Source organism: Ipomoea triloba, chromosome 7 (genome assembly GCF_003576645.1).
Source record: "Ipomoea triloba cultivar NCNSP0323 chromosome 7, ASM357664v1".
Taxonomy (NCBI): domain Eukaryota; kingdom Viridiplantae; phylum Streptophyta; class Magnoliopsida; order Solanales; family Convolvulaceae; genus Ipomoea; species Ipomoea triloba.
The window spans coordinates 18429103-18447226 of record NC_044922.1 but is presented as its reverse complement, the minus strand read 5'-3'; the positions used below and the strand labels follow the sequence as shown (position 1 = coordinate 18447226).

General features: G+C 33.0%; 3 protein-coding genes across 3 annotated transcripts; all 3 read right to left on the bottom strand.

Moving 5' to 3' along the window:
* Positions 1-4177: 4177 nt before the first annotated feature.
* On the bottom strand, positions 4178-5617 carry LOC116024273 (putative FBD-associated F-box protein At3g60710). The gene is made up of 4 exons (XM_031265163.1): positions 5193-5617; positions 4862-5003; positions 4596-4766; positions 4178-4471 (listed from the first exon to the last, which is right to left on the bottom strand). The coding sequence occupies exons 1-4, from the start codon at positions 5615-5617 to the stop codon at positions 4178-4180; spliced, it is 1032 nt and encodes a 343-aa protein (XP_031121023.1).
* A 1986-nt stretch (positions 5618-7603) lies between these two features.
* On the bottom strand, positions 7604-9001 carry LOC116024272. The gene is made up of 4 exons (XM_031265162.1): positions 8699-9001; positions 8369-8606; positions 8056-8219; positions 7604-7954 (listed from the first exon to the last, which is right to left on the bottom strand). The coding sequence occupies exons 1-4, from the start codon at positions 8999-9001 to the stop codon at positions 7604-7606; spliced, it is 1056 nt and encodes a 351-aa protein (XP_031121022.1).
* A 7422-nt stretch (positions 9002-16423) lies between these two features.
* Positions 16424-17875, bottom strand: LOC116024271 (F-box/FBD/LRR-repeat protein At1g13570-like). Its single transcript, XM_031265161.1, has 3 exons — positions 17084-17875; positions 16817-16987; positions 16424-16696 (listed from the first exon to the last, which is right to left on the bottom strand). The coding sequence occupies exons 1-3, from the start codon at positions 17873-17875 to the stop codon at positions 16424-16426; spliced, it is 1236 nt and encodes a 411-aa protein (XP_031121021.1).
* Positions 17876-18124: the final 249 nt, after the last annotated feature.

Here is an 18124-nt window from a genome sequence, read left to right as displayed (position 1 = left end):
GGGGGGGGGGGGGGGGGGGGGGGGGATTTAAGATGCTTTGTGTGCTTGATGGACTTGGAATTGATACACCATGAGAGTGTGGTAATTCATTGTTCTAATCCTTGTTTATCTGCTCACGGAAGTGACTCTAGACTACGATACATATGTGCATTCCCAATTGACTCCAGTTACTTGTTCTCCCGAACCCCGTAGATTGTTGAAGCATCTAGATAATAATGCTCCTTAGCTTGAGCCCTATTTCTTTATTTTGTTTTTATCTATTGTCCATATGCGTTTGTTCTACCTTGTTGTCGTTTGCTTAACTTCTTGTTGATCTCCTTATACTAGTGCTCAGTTTTAATTTGTGATTGCATATTACGTGACATAACTCCCAATCACCTGAGGACGACATTTCACACCCGTACACTCACCATCACTCATTTTTGCTACAACAGCATATCTAGTAAACTTTTAAAACCCTTTTGAGGGTTGTGAAAAATGTGTAGATTGAGACGTTACAATCATGTATTGTAGCTAGATTGTTTCCACGTACACCTAGTTTGTGCATGTGATCGAGAGTTTTCAACTACGCTAATACACATAGTAAAACTGCCATTTTATGACGCCTTGCACAAATGTTTAAAATAATGAAATATTGATATAGAATGCAACAATACTTTTGAGATAATTGCTCCATAAATAACTAAACTTTAAGTGCATTAATTTCATCCCATGCAAATATAAGTAAAGAAAAAAGAGAAAATATTAATGTAAGTCAAGCTTCTCCTAAAGTACATACACTATTGTAAAGATTAATATGTATATTATTGTCATAATTTAACATTTAATCTTATTCGATGTTATTTTAAAATAATTTTATTATGATATAATTACATAAAAATAATAATTGATCTTAAATTGTTGTGCAAACAAAACTCAAGATAAACACATTATCATGTGCATTAGAGTTTAACAAAGCATTTTCTTAACATTAGTAGTGAAAATATAGAATTCAAGTTAAAATTTCTTGCTAAGTGAAATTATTTATTAGTTTTTTATGGGGCTCTTCAATGAAGTTATCAACATTATCTCAGGTAATAAATATTTATTCCGTAATAACTAAAGGATTAGTGTAGTAATTGTTTTTACATTCATAGTCAAACAAGTGAAGCAACTGAGAAATATTTGTTTTGAGAGAGTTAAATACATTTATAATAGTTAAAAAAAAAAAAGCAAAATCAGAGTGTCGCAGCGGAAGCGTGGTGGGCCCATAACCCACAGGTCCCAAGATCGAAACCTGGCTCTAATAAAGGGGATTTTAATATTTTTTTTTTGTAAAAATAGTTCTTACTCTATTCGATATAGATTGAATTTTGACTATAAAAGCATCATTAGGGGATGTTGCTCAAATGGTAGAGCGCTTGCTTTGCATGCGAGAGGCACGGGGTTTGATCCCTCGCATTTCCAACTTCAATTTTGAGTATAAATTGGATCATGAGGCCGGGTAATAGAGTTCCTTATTAGGCTAATTGACTCGCCACATAACTTATAAATTACTAACAACTTCACCGAGGTTGAGTTACTTATTACTCCCTCCGTCCCATTTTACCTGTCCTATTTACTATTCATTGGTCAAACCAACTCTTTCTTCATTGCTTATTTTCTTTAGTAATTTTTTATTATTTTTAAATTTAATTTTTTGTGTTTAATAGTACTTTTGATGTAGTTTCTAAATATATAAATTTTATATATTAATACTAAACTTAATATTATGAAAAATTGAATTAAAAATAACTTCAGTCAAGCCTCGTTAAACGAACCAGACAACCAAAATGGGACGGAGGGAGTAGATTAATTGACCAGCCACATAACTTCATGTGGTTGCACCTTCTTAACATAAACCTACAAATTAAGTCAATAATTACTCATTTTAATAAAATATAGATTTTTAGCTTGTTTTTTTTTTGTGTGTGTATTATTCTAAAATTATTTTAATATAATAATAATTTTAACATTAAACATCAATGTGGCACACTCACTCATACATTGCACGTACAAAAACTAATATAAATTAGGAATAAATGTCAAATAACCAAATAATTTTTTTAATAAACTATAATTAAACTATCAAACTCAAAAAAAAAAAATTCTTAAAAAAATACTCAAATAATTCTAATTTAGCACTCGAACTAAATTGATCCAAAGTTTTTAAATAATGAAAATGACACTTCTTTTTCTCTCTGAATTATAGGATTAATACATTTTTTCAGCTGAGTTATTCATGTATCCACATTTGTTCCTTCAATCATTTTAAAAATGGCGATTTCCCCCCTTTTGATGTTAAATGGACATTTTTACGCTTAAAATAATTATTTCATTTATTTTTCTTCTCTAACAAATTATTACTTATATGTAGGGATGACCACGATTCAATTTGAACCGAAACGGACACTATTGCAACCGAACTGAACTAGTAGGGACGGTTCTTGTTATGCTTCAGAACTGAAAAAAATAAAATAATTATTGAATTTAGACTATTTTAAAATAGAAAATATATTTTACAAAAATAAAGAAATAAATAAATTTTGAACCGTCGATACAAATCGAAATTGGAATCAGAATAAATACGAACCAGAACCAAACTGATTTATCATTTTCAAACAGTATTTACAAATCTATTGATCGGTTCTAGTTCGCATTTATTCTAATTCTACTTTCGGTTTGAACCGCCTATTTAAAATTTATTTATATTATTTATTTTTGTAAATTCTATTTTATATTTTAAAATAATCAAAATTTAACAATTTTTTTTCCCGATTCTGAATCGTAACAAGAACCATTATTGCTACTATTTCAGTTCAAATCAAACCATAGCCATCCCTATTTCGTAAATAAGGGAATATTATTAACACTAAACTGAAACTAAATTACAAATGCAAGTGGAAGACCATATCTACAACTTGATAAAATAATTAAAAGACCAAATGCATTTACCTTATAATTAAGAAATCACATTTCAACATATAAACTAATTGAGTTACCAAAAATGTGATTTTTTTTTTTTTTGTTGTTTTAAAAAATTCCAGATCAGAGATCAAAATCTTCTTTTGGCAAGCATGTTACAACGCTCTTGTCTACCTACATGGGATAATTTAAAGGGGAAGAGGGTTCTAGTACGAGAGGCGGCATGCATGTTGTGTCACAGAGAGAGAGAGAGAGAGATTGCTTTAATTTACATTTATTTACAGATTGTGAGGTTGCTAAGTAGTGTTGGGTAAAGGCTGGTGTTGGGGTTCCAAATGAAGGCAATGAGGCGTTTTTAAAATTGGTAAAATATTTTTTTTAGCATGATTTGCATGCATGGACAAAGCCTTTGAATTGGTGGGTGTTTTAAAACTCAATGTAGCTAGATGTTTCAATTTATCACAACCATAATTGCATGGGTTTTGGATGGGTCTTACACTCTTACGTGATGCATAGTGGTCATTTGTAGCTGTTAAATTGCAGTAGTTATACACTGTTAAATTGCAGTAGTTATACCGTGGACCATGGTCCACAATGCATTATGAACCATGCACCATGATTGATATTGCAGTTGTGTTAAACGGATACTAGTTGACTAGTATTGAACTGATACTGCAGTTGTGTTGAAGAGAACTGCAGTTGCGCGGAATGGCCGTTTCATCCATCTGGAATTGCAGTCGTGTAGTGGATATAGTGGGGTTAAGGAGGCTCTTAGTTGGCTTAAGGAGTTATGGTCATATGTAACTGAGGTGGAAATGGACGCACAACAAGTGGTGTATACCTTACGGGGTGATTTCGATTTGTTGAGATTAACACGAACCAGAAACAATAATAATGACAGAAAAGGAGATTGATATAACACCTAATGATACAACTAGGACAATTTCTTTATCCCTATATGAGACAAACTCAACATGTATCAATACCGCAAATCATTAGTGAAAATCGTTTCCTGCGTATACCAAATGTTACAACTCAACTTGTCATTTCAAGCATTGCAATTAAATATCATGACCATAACCAAAATTTAATCAGAAGTAAATCTTATTGTGCTATGTGAGAATAACATCATAATTAAACTGTGCAAGGATACTCAAACTAACAATTATACATCACTTAACATATATAGAAGCTCAATACGCAAACTCAATTCACCAGAAGTCCAATAAGATTCTTAGTCGATAAAAGATCTTTTCACTTTTGTGGAGGCACAACAAGAAAACTGCAAAACCTCATCCTTGTAATAATCCAAAACCTCTTTGTTACCCTCAACGTTGAAGAGCCTTTTTGAACGAGTAATACTAATGACAACCTCCTCAAGTGCGGGAAAGCAAGCAAGTAGTCTATTGATGAAAGCAACATAAGGCTTGCACGGTACAAATTCTGTCAGGTTCAACTTCTGAAGCACTTTAAGCCTTTGAGCCACGGTATGAAATTCATCGCGAAGTTTTGGAAAACCATGGGTAAACTTCATAAAAGAAAAAAAAAAGGTTTAAACACTCACACAACAAAATTGCATTAAGGAATGCAAAATAATAATAATGGAAATTAAACAACTAGAATCAACAGAAAAAGTAATATAGGAAAATTACCGATAAATTTATATCAAGTGTGGATAACTTTGGGCATGTTCGGAGCAAATGAATGAACTCAGAAGAAATGTCACTGGACACAAAAATGTATTCTGATAATATCAAGTATTCCACATTTAGTACAAATGGTTGTGGTTGTAGTTCCCTTCTAGTACATCCTTTATCAAAATCCTTTGAAACCAAATAGAAATCAAGTTAAGATCAGTTCCAAACAAATACTTTAAAAAAACAATAATCCAAACAAAAAAGAGTTCAGACTAAGATACCACAAGAGAATAACAATCCAGCTCAAGAACACGAAGAGATCTCAAGTTCGAGTAAATAGGGACATGGTAAAAATGGCTGTCGTTGAGTACTAAAATATCGAGTATTCGAGCAGTAATCTTCAAATTGGGCAGGTTATAACATCTGATGAATGAGAGATTCTAAAGCAGAGGAAAATCAACTGGATCCGGAAGATCAACACCATGAAAATCAATATTTTTAAAAACAAGTGAAGTGACATTTGGTAATGTGCAGTAGGCACATAATTTAATAGAGACTGTATCAAGATACAATACCCTTAGTGTTGGGCACGAAAATATGTAATTCGGAAACCTGTAATCATCTCCAACCATAAAACTAAGGAAGATATCTTCAACGCCTTTTCGTGTGACGAAAAGAAACCACTGATCAATATCAAACGACCGAGACTTAAGTGATTTCCTAGTGTTACCCTGAAAATTAACGACAAATGTGCGAATAAGTCCATTGTGCTGGTTGAGGACTTTGTTGATTACATACAAAGCTGCAGACACCCAAATATCACTGTCTTCCCGGGTCCTATATTTTCTCATAATGTGGGACAAAAACCTAGAGTCAAAGATGAATTTTGTAAGACTGAACCACGTATCTCTCCAAAAGGTAGACAAAACAGCCATTTTAGCAGCTTCATGAATAGGTAAAAACCCTAAAATCTTGTCAACTATATCTACGGGGAGTTCACTGATTCTATCTCTCCGCTGTTGTTGTTTTCTCGCCATAATCCAGATAACTTTGACATATGCAAATTAAAGAATAAATAATAAATTAAAATTGAATCAAAACCTTAAAGTGGGTTAAATCGACAATAGTAAATTAGTAACTATAAATTGCAAGCCCTACATACATAATACAAGAAAGCCAGAAGAATGTATACATTAATACATACATACATACACGGTGGCGCACTGTAGATTCGATTTGAGAGAAAGCAGTAATCGGAACGTCGAAACGGAGAAGTGTTTGAGTTGGGAGAAGTTTGCCGGTTGCTAAACCCTATAAATCTCCCAATTCACGGCATCCTATAAATCCCTAAAACAATCATACAAGGATGGGATAGGCATTCCATATTATTGTATAAATATATATAGTAATACAGAGTAATAGTTTTTTTGTCCAAAAATAGATGTCCAATATTAATATTTAATATTAAAATCAAAATTATATTAATATTGAAACAATTTTTTTAAATAATAGTATATAGATTTTTTAAAAATATTTCATAGGTGTAGAATTCAAATTATATTAAAAGTATAGTTGATATTTGATAATTTGGATAATAATTATGATATGATTAATAATTGTTAAAGTAAGAATTTTAGATATGGTAATTGATTCAATATAATTACAGTAACATTTAATATGTATTAATTGAAGTTAAACTGTAAAAAAATTTTGTCTGATAAAAATAATAACACAATATTTGTAGCGCAACGTACAACTCAATAAGGATAGAAATACAGATATAAATTATGGGTAATAGCATTAGTTCACTATAATAAGTTTTTTTATTTAGATTTTATATAATAATATTGTTGTATCATAATAATAATAATAATAATAATGTAATCATTTTTATAAGTTTGATATTTATATTTTAGAAAATAAGTAACACAACCTTACTAATTAAAATCTAAATGAAATCAATTTTAGTTACTATTGAAGAATATAAAAAAGATATGGTACCGAACTCGGTTCTCCAAAAATTCTTCCATACAAAGAGAGCTCACTTGCCACTTGTGCTATCATATTAGGCTAATACACACATAATATTAATACTTAATACTTAATGTTAAAATCTTAATTATATTAATTGTTTTTAAATAAAAGTATATATGTGTATATTATATTATAATATATATATATATATATATATATATATATATATATATATATATATATCTCAGTAATAATTATGGTATGATTAATATTATTAAAGTAAGTATTCTAATATATGTTAAATTACTAAATATAATTATGGTAAAATTTAATTAAAATCTAAATAAAATCAAACTTATTTCTTATATTATATTTCTTATTTCAACAGGTTACCATGCCACATGGCGCCTACATGGATATTAAGTTAAATATACTTTTTAATTATATTTTTAAATTATGTATTCAAATTAAACATTATTACTTTTATTATTAGTCTCCGCAAATTCCCAAACTACATAAGCAAAGAACCTGTTTAAATTATGTTTTTAAATTAAACATTATTTTGCTCGTTGCTCGCTCACACGGTTCGTAGGTTCGCTCACAAGTTCACAGGTTCGCAAGTTCGTTGTTGTAGACAGAAAATGAGGGATTTGGATGATTGGAGATTTACACAATGTAAATGTCTATTCGGCGTTCTCCATGCACAATGTAAATGTCCATTTTAACTCTGCTTGAAAAGGAATTTTTTTTCCAGCGAGAAATTGATAGAAAAGTGCAAAAAACTCATTATTTAATTTATAAGTACTTGAAATCTTTAGGAGATAAGCTAAGAATTCTCATAATTAATGTCAATAGGTTAAGAAAGGAAGCCCATAACCTCTTCTTTTTTGAAATTACACAAACACTTTATTAACTAGGAAGGTCTAAGTTCAAAACACAGAGAATACAAGACAAACGGTTTTGGAGCGCGCCACTCCGCATGAACATACCGACCAATCCCTAATTAAAACATGATGAGTAACTCGATTCGCATGTCATTATGCAGCAAATTAGATGTCATCTACGGCATTATAACCAACAAGGTTATTGGTAGACTTGTGCTCGAGGATGACAAGTTGTGCATTAGGAGATGCACGATGGAAGCACGTCAATTCCCTTAGGATATTATTCATCCCCATTAAAGCATATGTTATACTCCCGATCCATGCAGGGTGAATAACAACTCTCTCCAATGCAGGGCATTTGGTGAAGACCGACTTTACAAAAAGAACTTCAAACCTAGATCCATTAAACCCTTCAATCTTGACTGTACTAAACATCTTCATATCCTGATTAATAAAGTAATGGTCTAGATCCTCCAAATGCTTCAAAGCATCTTCTTCATAGTCACTCCATGATGGCTACAACTCAACAAGAAACGAAAGACACCATGAGAGAACTCGAAAGAAACAAAGAAATAATAAAGAATCATGATTGCTAAAAATTAATAAACTCAACGTACCGTTCCTGCCCTAATACCCAATTCACATAGGTTGGGAGATTTTTGAAGCAATGCCATAGCGGTGGCGATCTGCTTCTCACAACTAAATCTCAAATGATGCAGCTCCATTATTTGCAGATTTATTGCAGTCGAAGAATTAAGCACAGCTGCTGCACACCTCCACGCTAGAAAAAAAGTAACAATAGATCAGAGAAAACAATTCAAATTAATTAGCCCATCTAGACAAAAACTTTAACATTAAATCCTTCCATCCATTTAATTTTTACCAATACAAGTAAAAACAAGATAGATTCTATTCTTACCCTCAAGAAACTGCCAGACAAGCAAAGACTCTTAATTCTCTTCAATTGAAGTGCAAACCATCTCGGTTCAAACCCAGAATAAGCACTAATGTGAGACAAGCTTTCAAGTTTGGGAGCAATGATCTCAAATTTATCCATCCCCTCACAACCTCCAAGGAAAGCCAGCTTCTCAAGATTAGGAATAGTAGAGGAAACTCCATTAACACTCCACTTAAGCTCAACGCTATCGAAAACTAAAATGAAGTTACTCTAGGGAATATACATCGAGCATTTGCTGGGAAATCTACAACTAGACAATCGAGTCTCAGCCGCTTAATTGTGGGGCACGAAAATATACAAACTGGCAGCTTAAGCGTACTTCGAACAACAAACAAATGCAAGGTGAGTTCTTCAATAACATTTCTTGATAGAAAATGACACCACCGCTCTATATCAGACTGTTGCAGCTTAGGCTCTAAGAAAATGTTTAAAGTAAATTTCTTGATTGGCCCACGACGGAGCAAGAGAATATTATTGATTATGTTCACAGCACTTGTGGAGTTTGCAACTACATATTTTCGGATGCTTTCAAAGAAGTCCTGATCAAACACAAGCCGCCCATGTTGCAACCAAACATTCTTCCAGATGGTTGAGAGCATGGTCATTCTAGAAACATATCGGGTGGGCAAACACTCCAAAATTCTGTGTTTTAGCTCTATTGGCAGTTCACTTATCAAATCCCTTCTTTCGTATTGTGTAGTTTCCAATCGACGACTAGTAGCCATTAAATTAAATTGGGAGTAATGATGAGGAAGTATGTTTAATTTGTTTGGGGTTGTTCAAAATCAGATCAAAAGTTTAAACCATTCCATTCTTCAACCTGCAAGAAAAGGAAATTGGGAAGAAGAAAGAGATTAGCAATATGAACTCAAATCATATTCAAATATATTATATAACCTCAAACTTTTCTCTTAAATTTTTTAAAAACTTTTGTTCTCCTTTTCTTTTTTGTATAAATAAAATTAGAGTTAATACCTCCAATGATCATCCGAGTATTAGCGATTTACTAGCTGTGGTCCCTCGACTTTTAAATGACCTTCAATGGTCCTCCAAGTTTTAAAAAATAACAACCTGGTAAACTTGGGTCCCCGGTCATGCTATGATACTTCCAACACATTTTGTGTTTCACTTTCTTAACCTATCATGACTCCTAGAACACATCTTTGTGTCAATATGACTTCAAAACACATCCAATTGACCTCTAAATAACCCAAATTCATATTGTATCTTGTCCAAGCATTCAATAATATTTCTTAAGAGGCTAAAAGGCACCTAAGGCCTAGCCTCGGGTGGTTTGATACTTGTTCGCGTCCATTACATATTTTGGGAGTGTTTGACAAATAGTTGTGGGTTGACTTAGTTGATAGTTGTTAGCGGATTGGGTTAGCTAGTTGTAGAAAGATATTTGGTAAACTAATTGTTAATGGATTGGGTTCGTTATGAATGCCAACGGAGGAAAATGAGAACCTTCACCATTTAGGCATTGTATACATTTTGAGAAGAAAATAATTAATTAGCAGTAGTAAGTGTTGTAAAAATTGACCTAGGCGGTCGCCTAGGCACTAGGCCCCCTAGGCCGAGGTGAAAATGTGTGAAGGCATCTGGGTTTGCAACTGTTCCAAAATTTTTATTTCATATCTACTAGCAACAAACTTATTAAATTAAATCTATTAAATTATGATGAACAACGAGGGTGTTTGATGAATTTAACTAGAGTTATAAATGCAGGCTAGGGGAGGACGAAGAAAAACCTCAGCCCACCTTGCCCACTGATAATTTTTTTAAAAAGAAAATAAATTGAAAAATAAAAATTTAAAAATTAGAGCAAAGCAAGTCACACCAACACAAATATAATGTGAAACAAATAAAAAAATATAAACAACAACATAAATACATAATACACTTTCTATGCCAATAATGGAATCAACCACAAGAAATTGAAAACAAATATATAAAAGTTAATAACAAACATCAACAAAGCAGGAGAATATCTTCCTTTAGCCATAAGGTGTGATTGCTCACCAAGGTTGAATCTACGTCAAAGAACGGTGCTAGTTGGAAAAGTTGTTTCGATGTTGTTGTTGGTTGTTTGTGAGGGAGATAAAAGGAAATGGCAAGGAAGAAATGGGTAGACGGTAAGAGGGGGAGAGGCGAGGCTATGGAAACGGTATTTAGGGTTTGTATTAGTTACTATTTATTGCGTTCAGGATTAGGGCCGCGCCCCGCCTCTTTGCAGGGCTAGCCCATGTAGCTTTTTGGTGGGTCTCGAAATTCCTAATCCACACCCTGCCGTATTATGCAGTAGGGTAGGCCTGCCCAATAGGTTAGGCTTATTTTTATATATAATATTTCATTTAATCGAATCATTACTTCATATCCCTTCATATCTTCGAATATTATTTAAATTATAAAAACTTGAAATCTTTATATGTAATATTTATTTCTATAGATAAATTATTTGGTAAACTTTTAGGGGTGTTTTTACAATTAGTTGTTATTAGCTGATAGCTATTTATTTTTGTTGTTTTGACCAATTGGTAGTATTAGTGGTTTGTATATGAAAGTGTTTGGTAAATGAGTTGTTTACAATAAGTGGATAACCTATAAAATGACTTTAAGGGATAAAATATTATATTATTTATTGAGTAGTTATCCTTAAATTATTTTAAGTTTTATGTATAAATTTTAAAATAACACCACAATAACCTTTTAAGGGTAAATTGAAGTTGAAATCTTTATATGTAATATTCATTTCTATGGATAAATTATTTTGTAAACTCTTTGGGGTGGTGTTTGACAATTAGTTGTTAGCTGATAGCTATTTATTTTTGTTGTTTTGACCAATTGGTAGTATTAGCCGTTTGTATGAAAATGTTTGGTAAATAAGTTGTTTACAATAAGTGGATAACTTGTAAAATGACTTTAAGGGAAAATATTATATTATTTATTGAGTTATCCTTAAATTATTTTAAGTTTTATGTATAAATTATTTTTTTTAAAAAAAAGTAAACACCATAACAACCCATAAATATTAAGGGTAAATTAGATTTTTAAAAAGAAAATAAATGCAATTCACTGATACCAAAAAATTACTCCAAGTTGAAATAAGTATAACTAACTAGCCAAAGATATTGTGGTTTAGTAGCACCCGGTGTCCTGGTTTACACTCCCACATAGATGATGAGAGTGGGTTTGAGCCTCAGTGAAGTCAATTGTTGACTCTTTGTGCTTAACTATAACATTATAGTTCGGTTTGGTTTGAAAACGTTCGATTTCGGCTCGGTTTAAGGACTCACTTTTCAACATTTCCTAATAATTTTCAAACAACTATCGAACAATACATATTCACATAGTTCAAATCCAAAGTCTAAACACTATATAACAAAATAGCAATCCAAAGTACTAATTACCAAACATCAGTTGACTATTTTGCCCAACCGACTCTTCTGTTGGCTCACTTAGCTTGGAATGTTTTATTTGCCCATTCGAGTGTTCTTTGACGATGACATCATTGGCACCAGACCCTCGGTCTGTCTGTGTTATTTCGAATGATCAGGTTTCAACGGCAAGCAGCTAGGGAAGCATTTATTCCCAAGCGATAGAGCTAATTGGAGTTCATATTGATGCCTTAGTCCACTTCGAGATAGAAATTTACTAATAATGGAAAAAGATATGCTCTTGAACTCCAACAGTAAGTTGATCAGTTACTATCGGTAGGGACGGAAGACAAAACTGCCACTGATGGGCAAGCGATAAGAAGCCTGAAAGCAATTCTTACACAAGATACGATGACAGTGAGGGAGTTCGATCAAGAATAAACAGAAAAAAGGCTGCTAGGCTCCTTTCTTTCTCATGGGAGTTTTATTGACAAGATGAAAAATCATCCATTTGTATAGTTAATATTTGGAGAAAAAGTGTCAAATACTGTATAGTTAATTTTTAGACACAATCCGTCATTGGGTTGGCAAAATATATTTTCAGTGCATTACAACGTTATTTTTCAGTGCACTGGAAATATATTCCAGTACCGGAAAAATAATATTTCAGTGCACTGGAAATCAAAATTATAATGATGTTGAAGCACATTAATTTCATAGAAATATGAAACTAAGGAAAGTACTGAATAATGTAAGAATAACTCAAGTTAAAGATAATTGTGAGCCAAAGAACAATTATGACAAACAGCAAAACTGCAAAATAGAAAACAAGCTATAAAGAAATCAAATAAAAAATCTAAGAAAGATACCAGTGAGAATATAAGCATTAGTTGTTGCACATTTTTCGTGTATCTATAGTAACATATATAAAAATTGTTACCATTTCACATTTAGTCTATAATTTAAATGATATATATATAGTAGAACAAAATTTATTGAGCGAACAAATTTATTTTAGAGACTGAGCCATATATCAGAACTATAGAGCATCACACAAAGTCATAAGTTGCATTGTACTCCATTAAAAAAAAAAACAAGCATTTCTATGTTGTATCCAAACTGAAGCATGTAAATTTTCATTCCTAAAATTCTGGGTGACCAATTAGTCTATTTTTTTTATTTTTTCGTTTGAATACTATTGACCCTGTTACATGTAGTATCTGTCCATATACTTTCTCAACCTACTCAAGCTCAACAAAGTCAACATTACCCACACTAAGGCTTGAACCCATGACCTCCCACTTGGGAGAATCACTCCATGCCGTTTGACCACAAGGCCTTTGGCGGGTGACCAATTAGTCTATAGTTGTTGTTGTACTCAATGAAGACAATTTGTGCTTTTAGAGATGCACGAGGAAAGTCCAACAACTTCCTTGAGTTGATAAGAGCCATTGCATTGTGCCTATTAGGCAATTCTTGAACAATAACTTTGTCTAGTGCAACAGATTTTGAGAGCAGTGCTTTCAAAAAAAGTATTTCACGTCTGGATCCTTTAAACCATTCAATCTTTACGGTATTAAGCATCTCCAAATTCTTATTTATAATGTCCGGACCCTCAAAAATTCTTGATGTACCTTCTTTGTCATCGATCCATTTCTCCTGCAACTCAGAAAGAAATGAATTCAATTTGAAATTAAATCTGAAAAGAAAAAAGAAATCAATTAAGACTGCCAAATATATATATATATAGGATAATGTCTCACATATTCCTTTGCAGCAATCTCCAGTGTGCATAGATTTGGGGATTTTTCAAGCAATTGTATAGCAAGTTTTAAGTGCCTCTCCCAACCAAATCTGAAATCATACAGCTTCATTACTTGCAGATTTCTTAACGTTGGTGCTGCTTCTGCAATTTTTGTATTCTTGAAAAAGAAACAATAATAAAGAGCAAATTTTAAACTTGAAAGAACACTATATAATGAAAAACATTATACTAAATCAATAGCAATTACTGGCGTGTATGTATTCAATTTTCATGAAGCTAAGTAATCTAAGGCTACGAATCTAACTGTCCGACCAACTTATTATATTTCATTTGACCCTAGTGACAAACAACTAAAAAGGAGGGTAAACCAGCCTAGGTTGTAATAAAGGACCACAATAGTGGCAGTTTGTAACCGTGGCTAAACATAAAAAAAAAACCGCCCTAAATGCCCTATTTGGTGTAGTGGAAGGGTAAACCCTCCTAGGTTGTTCATAGCGGGCCAGCCTAAGTTGTTGACAAAGGATCACAAGAGGAGGGTAAACCGACCTATAGGTTATGCATCGATGAAAAAACCTACCTAAGTTGTCTATCGCGGGAAGGCCTACAGGTTGTGATAAACTAACCTAAATTACCCAAGGAACCATAAGCAACCAATCCAAACAAAGAAGACTTATATCTTAGCCCACTAGCCTAAGGCGGACTTAAACCAAAGAAGGCTAAATGGACAACCAGTTCAAAATATATTGTGGCTAGACTAGTTACCATTCGCATGAAGTAAAGTAATTCTAAAGTAGAGATTCTCACCTCTGGGAAAGCAGCTGACAAGCAAAGACACTTAATTACCTCCAAATGAGCAGTAAACCATCTGGGTATAGGATCAAACGAACAAAAAATAAAATATAACTGAGAGAAGCTTCTAAGTTTTGGAGCACTTATATCAATCTTCTCAATCCCATCACAAATTTGAAAAGCCAGTGTCTCTAGTTTAGGAATACTGTAGACCACATTTCCTTTAACATTATTATGCTTAAAGGAAACAGACTCCAAAACTAATGAAGTGACGCCAGGAAATATACAACCACCATTTACTGGCAAATCAATAAGGAAACCTTGAAGTTTGAGGTGTTTAATTGTGTGGCACGACACTATACAAAATGGCAATTTATATCTGTGCTGTCGAGAACAAAAAAAAAAAAGATAAGTTAAGTTCCTGGACACCATTTCTTGATAGTAAAAGACACCACCTATCTATGTCAGACTGCTGCGGATGAACACCAAAACGGGAGAGAGTAAATTTCTTGACGAGTCCAACACGGAGCAAGAGAATATTATTAATTATGGTGATAACAGTTGGGGAGTCATAAAGTTTGCATTTTCGAACCCATTTGTCGAATTCCCCATCGAACGCTAGCCGACCATGGCGCAACCAAACATCGTTCCAGTGAGTTGAGAGCAAAGCAATTCTGGCAACGTCTCGAGTGGGCAAACACTCCAAAATTCTTTCCTTTAAATCTACCGGCAGTTCACTTATTAAATCCGACCCGGTTTCCATCCGCTCACAATTAGCCATTAAATGCTAGCTTGTTCGTCAACGAGAAAAATTCACCGCCACTACTAGATCAGGAGATCGATACTTCTTATAATGGGCTCAACTAAGAAGGAGATAATTCCAGTTTGTGTGGGAGGTTCCGGCTGGCTGTTTCTGACCATGTCCTTGCTATAATTTCATCACACTTAGTTTCTTTGAGCCACCCATTTTCGAACCTATCTACATTTCTTTTTATCCATATATTTGAACTAACGGACTAATTGCAACAATAATAATAATTTTTTGAATATTATATATTCATTGATTAAAATCGTTTCCTACCTACTCCAAATGTGACAACTTAGCTTGTGGTTTCAAGTATTGCAATTAAATATCATGACAATAATCAAAATTTAATTGAATTAATATTATCAGGCTATGTGAATTGTGAAAATATATTAGTATAACTTGGTACGGGGCAAATTATTTTGTGGGGTATGGTTTACATAGCTGTGTGGATCATAAATATAATATATATTTTTAATATACTAAAAGTACATTATTTTTATACTGAATGTACATTATTTGTTACTATATAAAAATAATGTACTTTCAATACTCAAATAATATATTTTACATACACAAATAATGTACTTAGGGGTGTTAGCGAACAGAGCTTTCGGCAAATTACCCGTGTTCGTGTTCGGTAAGCGTTCGTTTAGAGCTCGGTTAATAAGCGAACAAGGTTTGAACAATGGTAAGCTCGTTTGCTAAGAGATCGTAAACAAGGTCGTTTGTGTTTGTTTAGTAATGTTTGCGAACAAGCTCGTTAAGTGTTCGTTTAATAATGTTCGCGATCGAACATGTTCACAAACATATATAGTTGTGTTGTTTGTTTGGTTATTGTTCGTGAACGTAAATTATGTCTTGTTCATGAACGAATTGTGTTCATGAACATATGCAGGTGTTCGGTAATTAAGTGTTCACGAACCTATTCATGAACGTACACAAATATGTTTTTGAACATGTTCAATTCGCTAACGTTAACAAACACTAATGAACACTTAACAAACGAACACGAACAGAATTTTCAAAAACCTTAACAAACGAACATGAACACTCCAAAATCCTTAACAAACAAACACGAACAACCTTCATTCGTTTATGTTCGGTTCGTTAATAGCCCTAAATGTACTTTTAGTATATTTAAAATGTACTTTTTATTTATGATCCATACAACTGTGTTGACCATAGTCTATGTAATAATGATTGCTTGCATGGATACTCAAACTAACAAATATACAGAGGGTATGAAATCAACGCAAAAAATCAATTCAATAGAAGTACAATAAAATTCTTAGTGGATAATAAATATTTTTGCTTTTGTGGAGGCACAAGGAAAATGCAAAAGATCCTTCTTGTAATTTTCAAAGTCCTCATTGTGCTCGCACATTTCTGAACGTGTAATGACAACCTCCTCAAGTGCAGGAAGAAAAGCAAGTAGCCCCTTGATGAAAACAATATCATTCTCGTATGCAACAAATTCCATCAGATTCAAATTGTGAAGCATTTCAAGTCCTTGAGCTACAGTATGAAATTGCTCAGAAAGTTTTCGCAAAACATCAGTTAACTTCATAGAAGAAAAAAAAAAAAGTTAAAAACATATACACAACAAAATTGTATTAAGGAATGCAAACAAAAAAAAAAAAAACAACTAAAACCAATAGAAGGATTAATACAGGGAAATTACCGATAAATCTATATCAAGTTGGCATAATTTTGGGCATATTTTAAGCAAATGAATGAATGCAGAAGAAATGCCATCCCCATAAAAAGAGTGTTCTGATACTCTCAAGCATTCCACATTTAGTGGAAGTGGTTGTGGTTGTAGTCCCCTTCTAGTACATCGTTTAACAAATTCCTTTAAAACCAAATAGAATGAAGTTAGATCAGTTCCTAAGTGCTAACAAATACTTTAAATAAATAATTATTCAAACAAAAAGTCTGGCTAAAATACTTTGAGAGCATAATTATCCAAATTAAGAGTACGAATAGATCTCAAATCCGAGTTAATAGAGAGTTTGAAAACACTGCAATCGTCGATTGTTAAACTTTTGAGTTTTTGAGCAGTAATATTAAAATTGGACAGGTTATCACAACTTATAAATGAGAGATTCTTGAGCATAGGAAAATCAACTGGAACCGGAAGATCAACACCATCAAAGTCAAAATTCTCAAAACAAAGTGAAATGACATTTGGTAATGTGCAGTAGGCATTTATTGATTCAACAGAGACTCCATTAAGATGCAATCTCCTTAGTGTTGGGCAAGAAAATATGCAATTTGGCAGCCTGTATTTATCTTCATCCATAAGAGTAAGATCGATTTCTTCAACACCCTTTCGTGTGACAAAAAGGAACCACTGGTCCAAGTAAAACGACTTCGACCTAAGTGTTTTCCTACAGTAACAGGATTCCCGAAAATCAATGACAAATTTGCGGATAAGACCATTGTGCTGATTGAGGACTTTGCTGATTACATACAAAGCCGCAGACAACCAAATATCACTTCTTTTCTTTTGCTCTTTTGTGGTTTGGGTCCTCAAACCAGGGGAATATTTTCTGATAATGTGGAAAAGAAACCTAGAGTTAAAGTTGAGTTCTGTAAGGCCGAACCACCTATCTCTCCAAAAAGTCGACAAAACAGCCATTCTAACAGCTTGTTCAATCGGCAAGAACCCCAAAATCTTGTCAACTATATCCGCCGGGAGTTCATCGATTCTATCTCCGCGTTGACGTTTTCTCTCCATAATCCAATCCAATTAACTTTAGTATATGCAAATTAAAGAACAAATAAATTAAAACAGTAAACAATGTTTCAACATCACTTTATTCAATTTCAATCGCTTTATAAACACATACATAACATGTATCCTTAAAAGTTAGAAAGATCGAGTTGTGTAAATCACAGTTTGAAGCAAGTTTCAGCAAGAAAATAAAAGAAAGCCGGAAGAATGTATACATTAATACATACAAACACGCTGGCGCACAATAGATTG

What these genes read in the sequence shown, in the direction of transcription:
- LOC116024271 (XM_031265161.1), bottom strand. Translation starts at nt 17,875, where the DNA reads ATGGAGAGAAAACGTCAACGCGGAGATAGAATCGATGAACTCCCGGCG. An exon ending in TGGATAATTATGCTCTCAAA is followed by an intron (nt 16,988 to 17,083) that starts GTATTTTAGCCA and finishes TTGGTTTTAAAG; the next exon opens with GAATTTGTTAAACGATGTAC. An exon ending in AACTTGATATAGATTTATCG is followed by an intron (nt 16,697 to 16,816) that starts GTAATTTCCCTG and finishes TCTTCTATGAAG; the next exon opens with TTAACTGATGTTTTGCGAAA.
- LOC116024272 (XM_031265162.1), bottom strand. Translation starts at nt 9,001, where the DNA reads ATGACCATGCTCTCAACCATCTGGAAGAATGTTTGGTTGCAACATGGG. An exon ending in GAAGTACGCTTAAGCTGCCA is followed by an intron (nt 8,607 to 8,698) that starts GTTTGTATATTT and finishes TATATTCCCTAG; the next exon opens with AGTAACTTCATTTTAGTTTT. An exon ending in GAGTCTTTGCTTGTCTGGCA is followed by an intron (nt 8,220 to 8,368) that starts GTTTCTTGAGGG and finishes CTTTTTTTCTAG; the next exon opens with CGTGGAGGTGTGCAGCAGCT.
- LOC116024273 (XM_031265163.1), bottom strand. Translation starts at nt 5,617, where the DNA reads ATGGCGAGAAAACAACAACAGCGGAGAGATAGAATCAGTGAACTCCCC. An exon ending in ATGGTTGGAGATGATTACAG is followed by an intron (nt 5,004 to 5,192) that starts GTTTCCGAATTA and finishes CTCATTCATCAG; the next exon opens with ATGTTATAACCTGCCCAATT. An exon ending in CACTTGATATAAATTTATCG is followed by an intron (nt 4,472 to 4,595) that starts GTAATTTTCCTA and finishes TCTTTTATGAAG; the next exon opens with TTTACCCATGGTTTTCCAAA.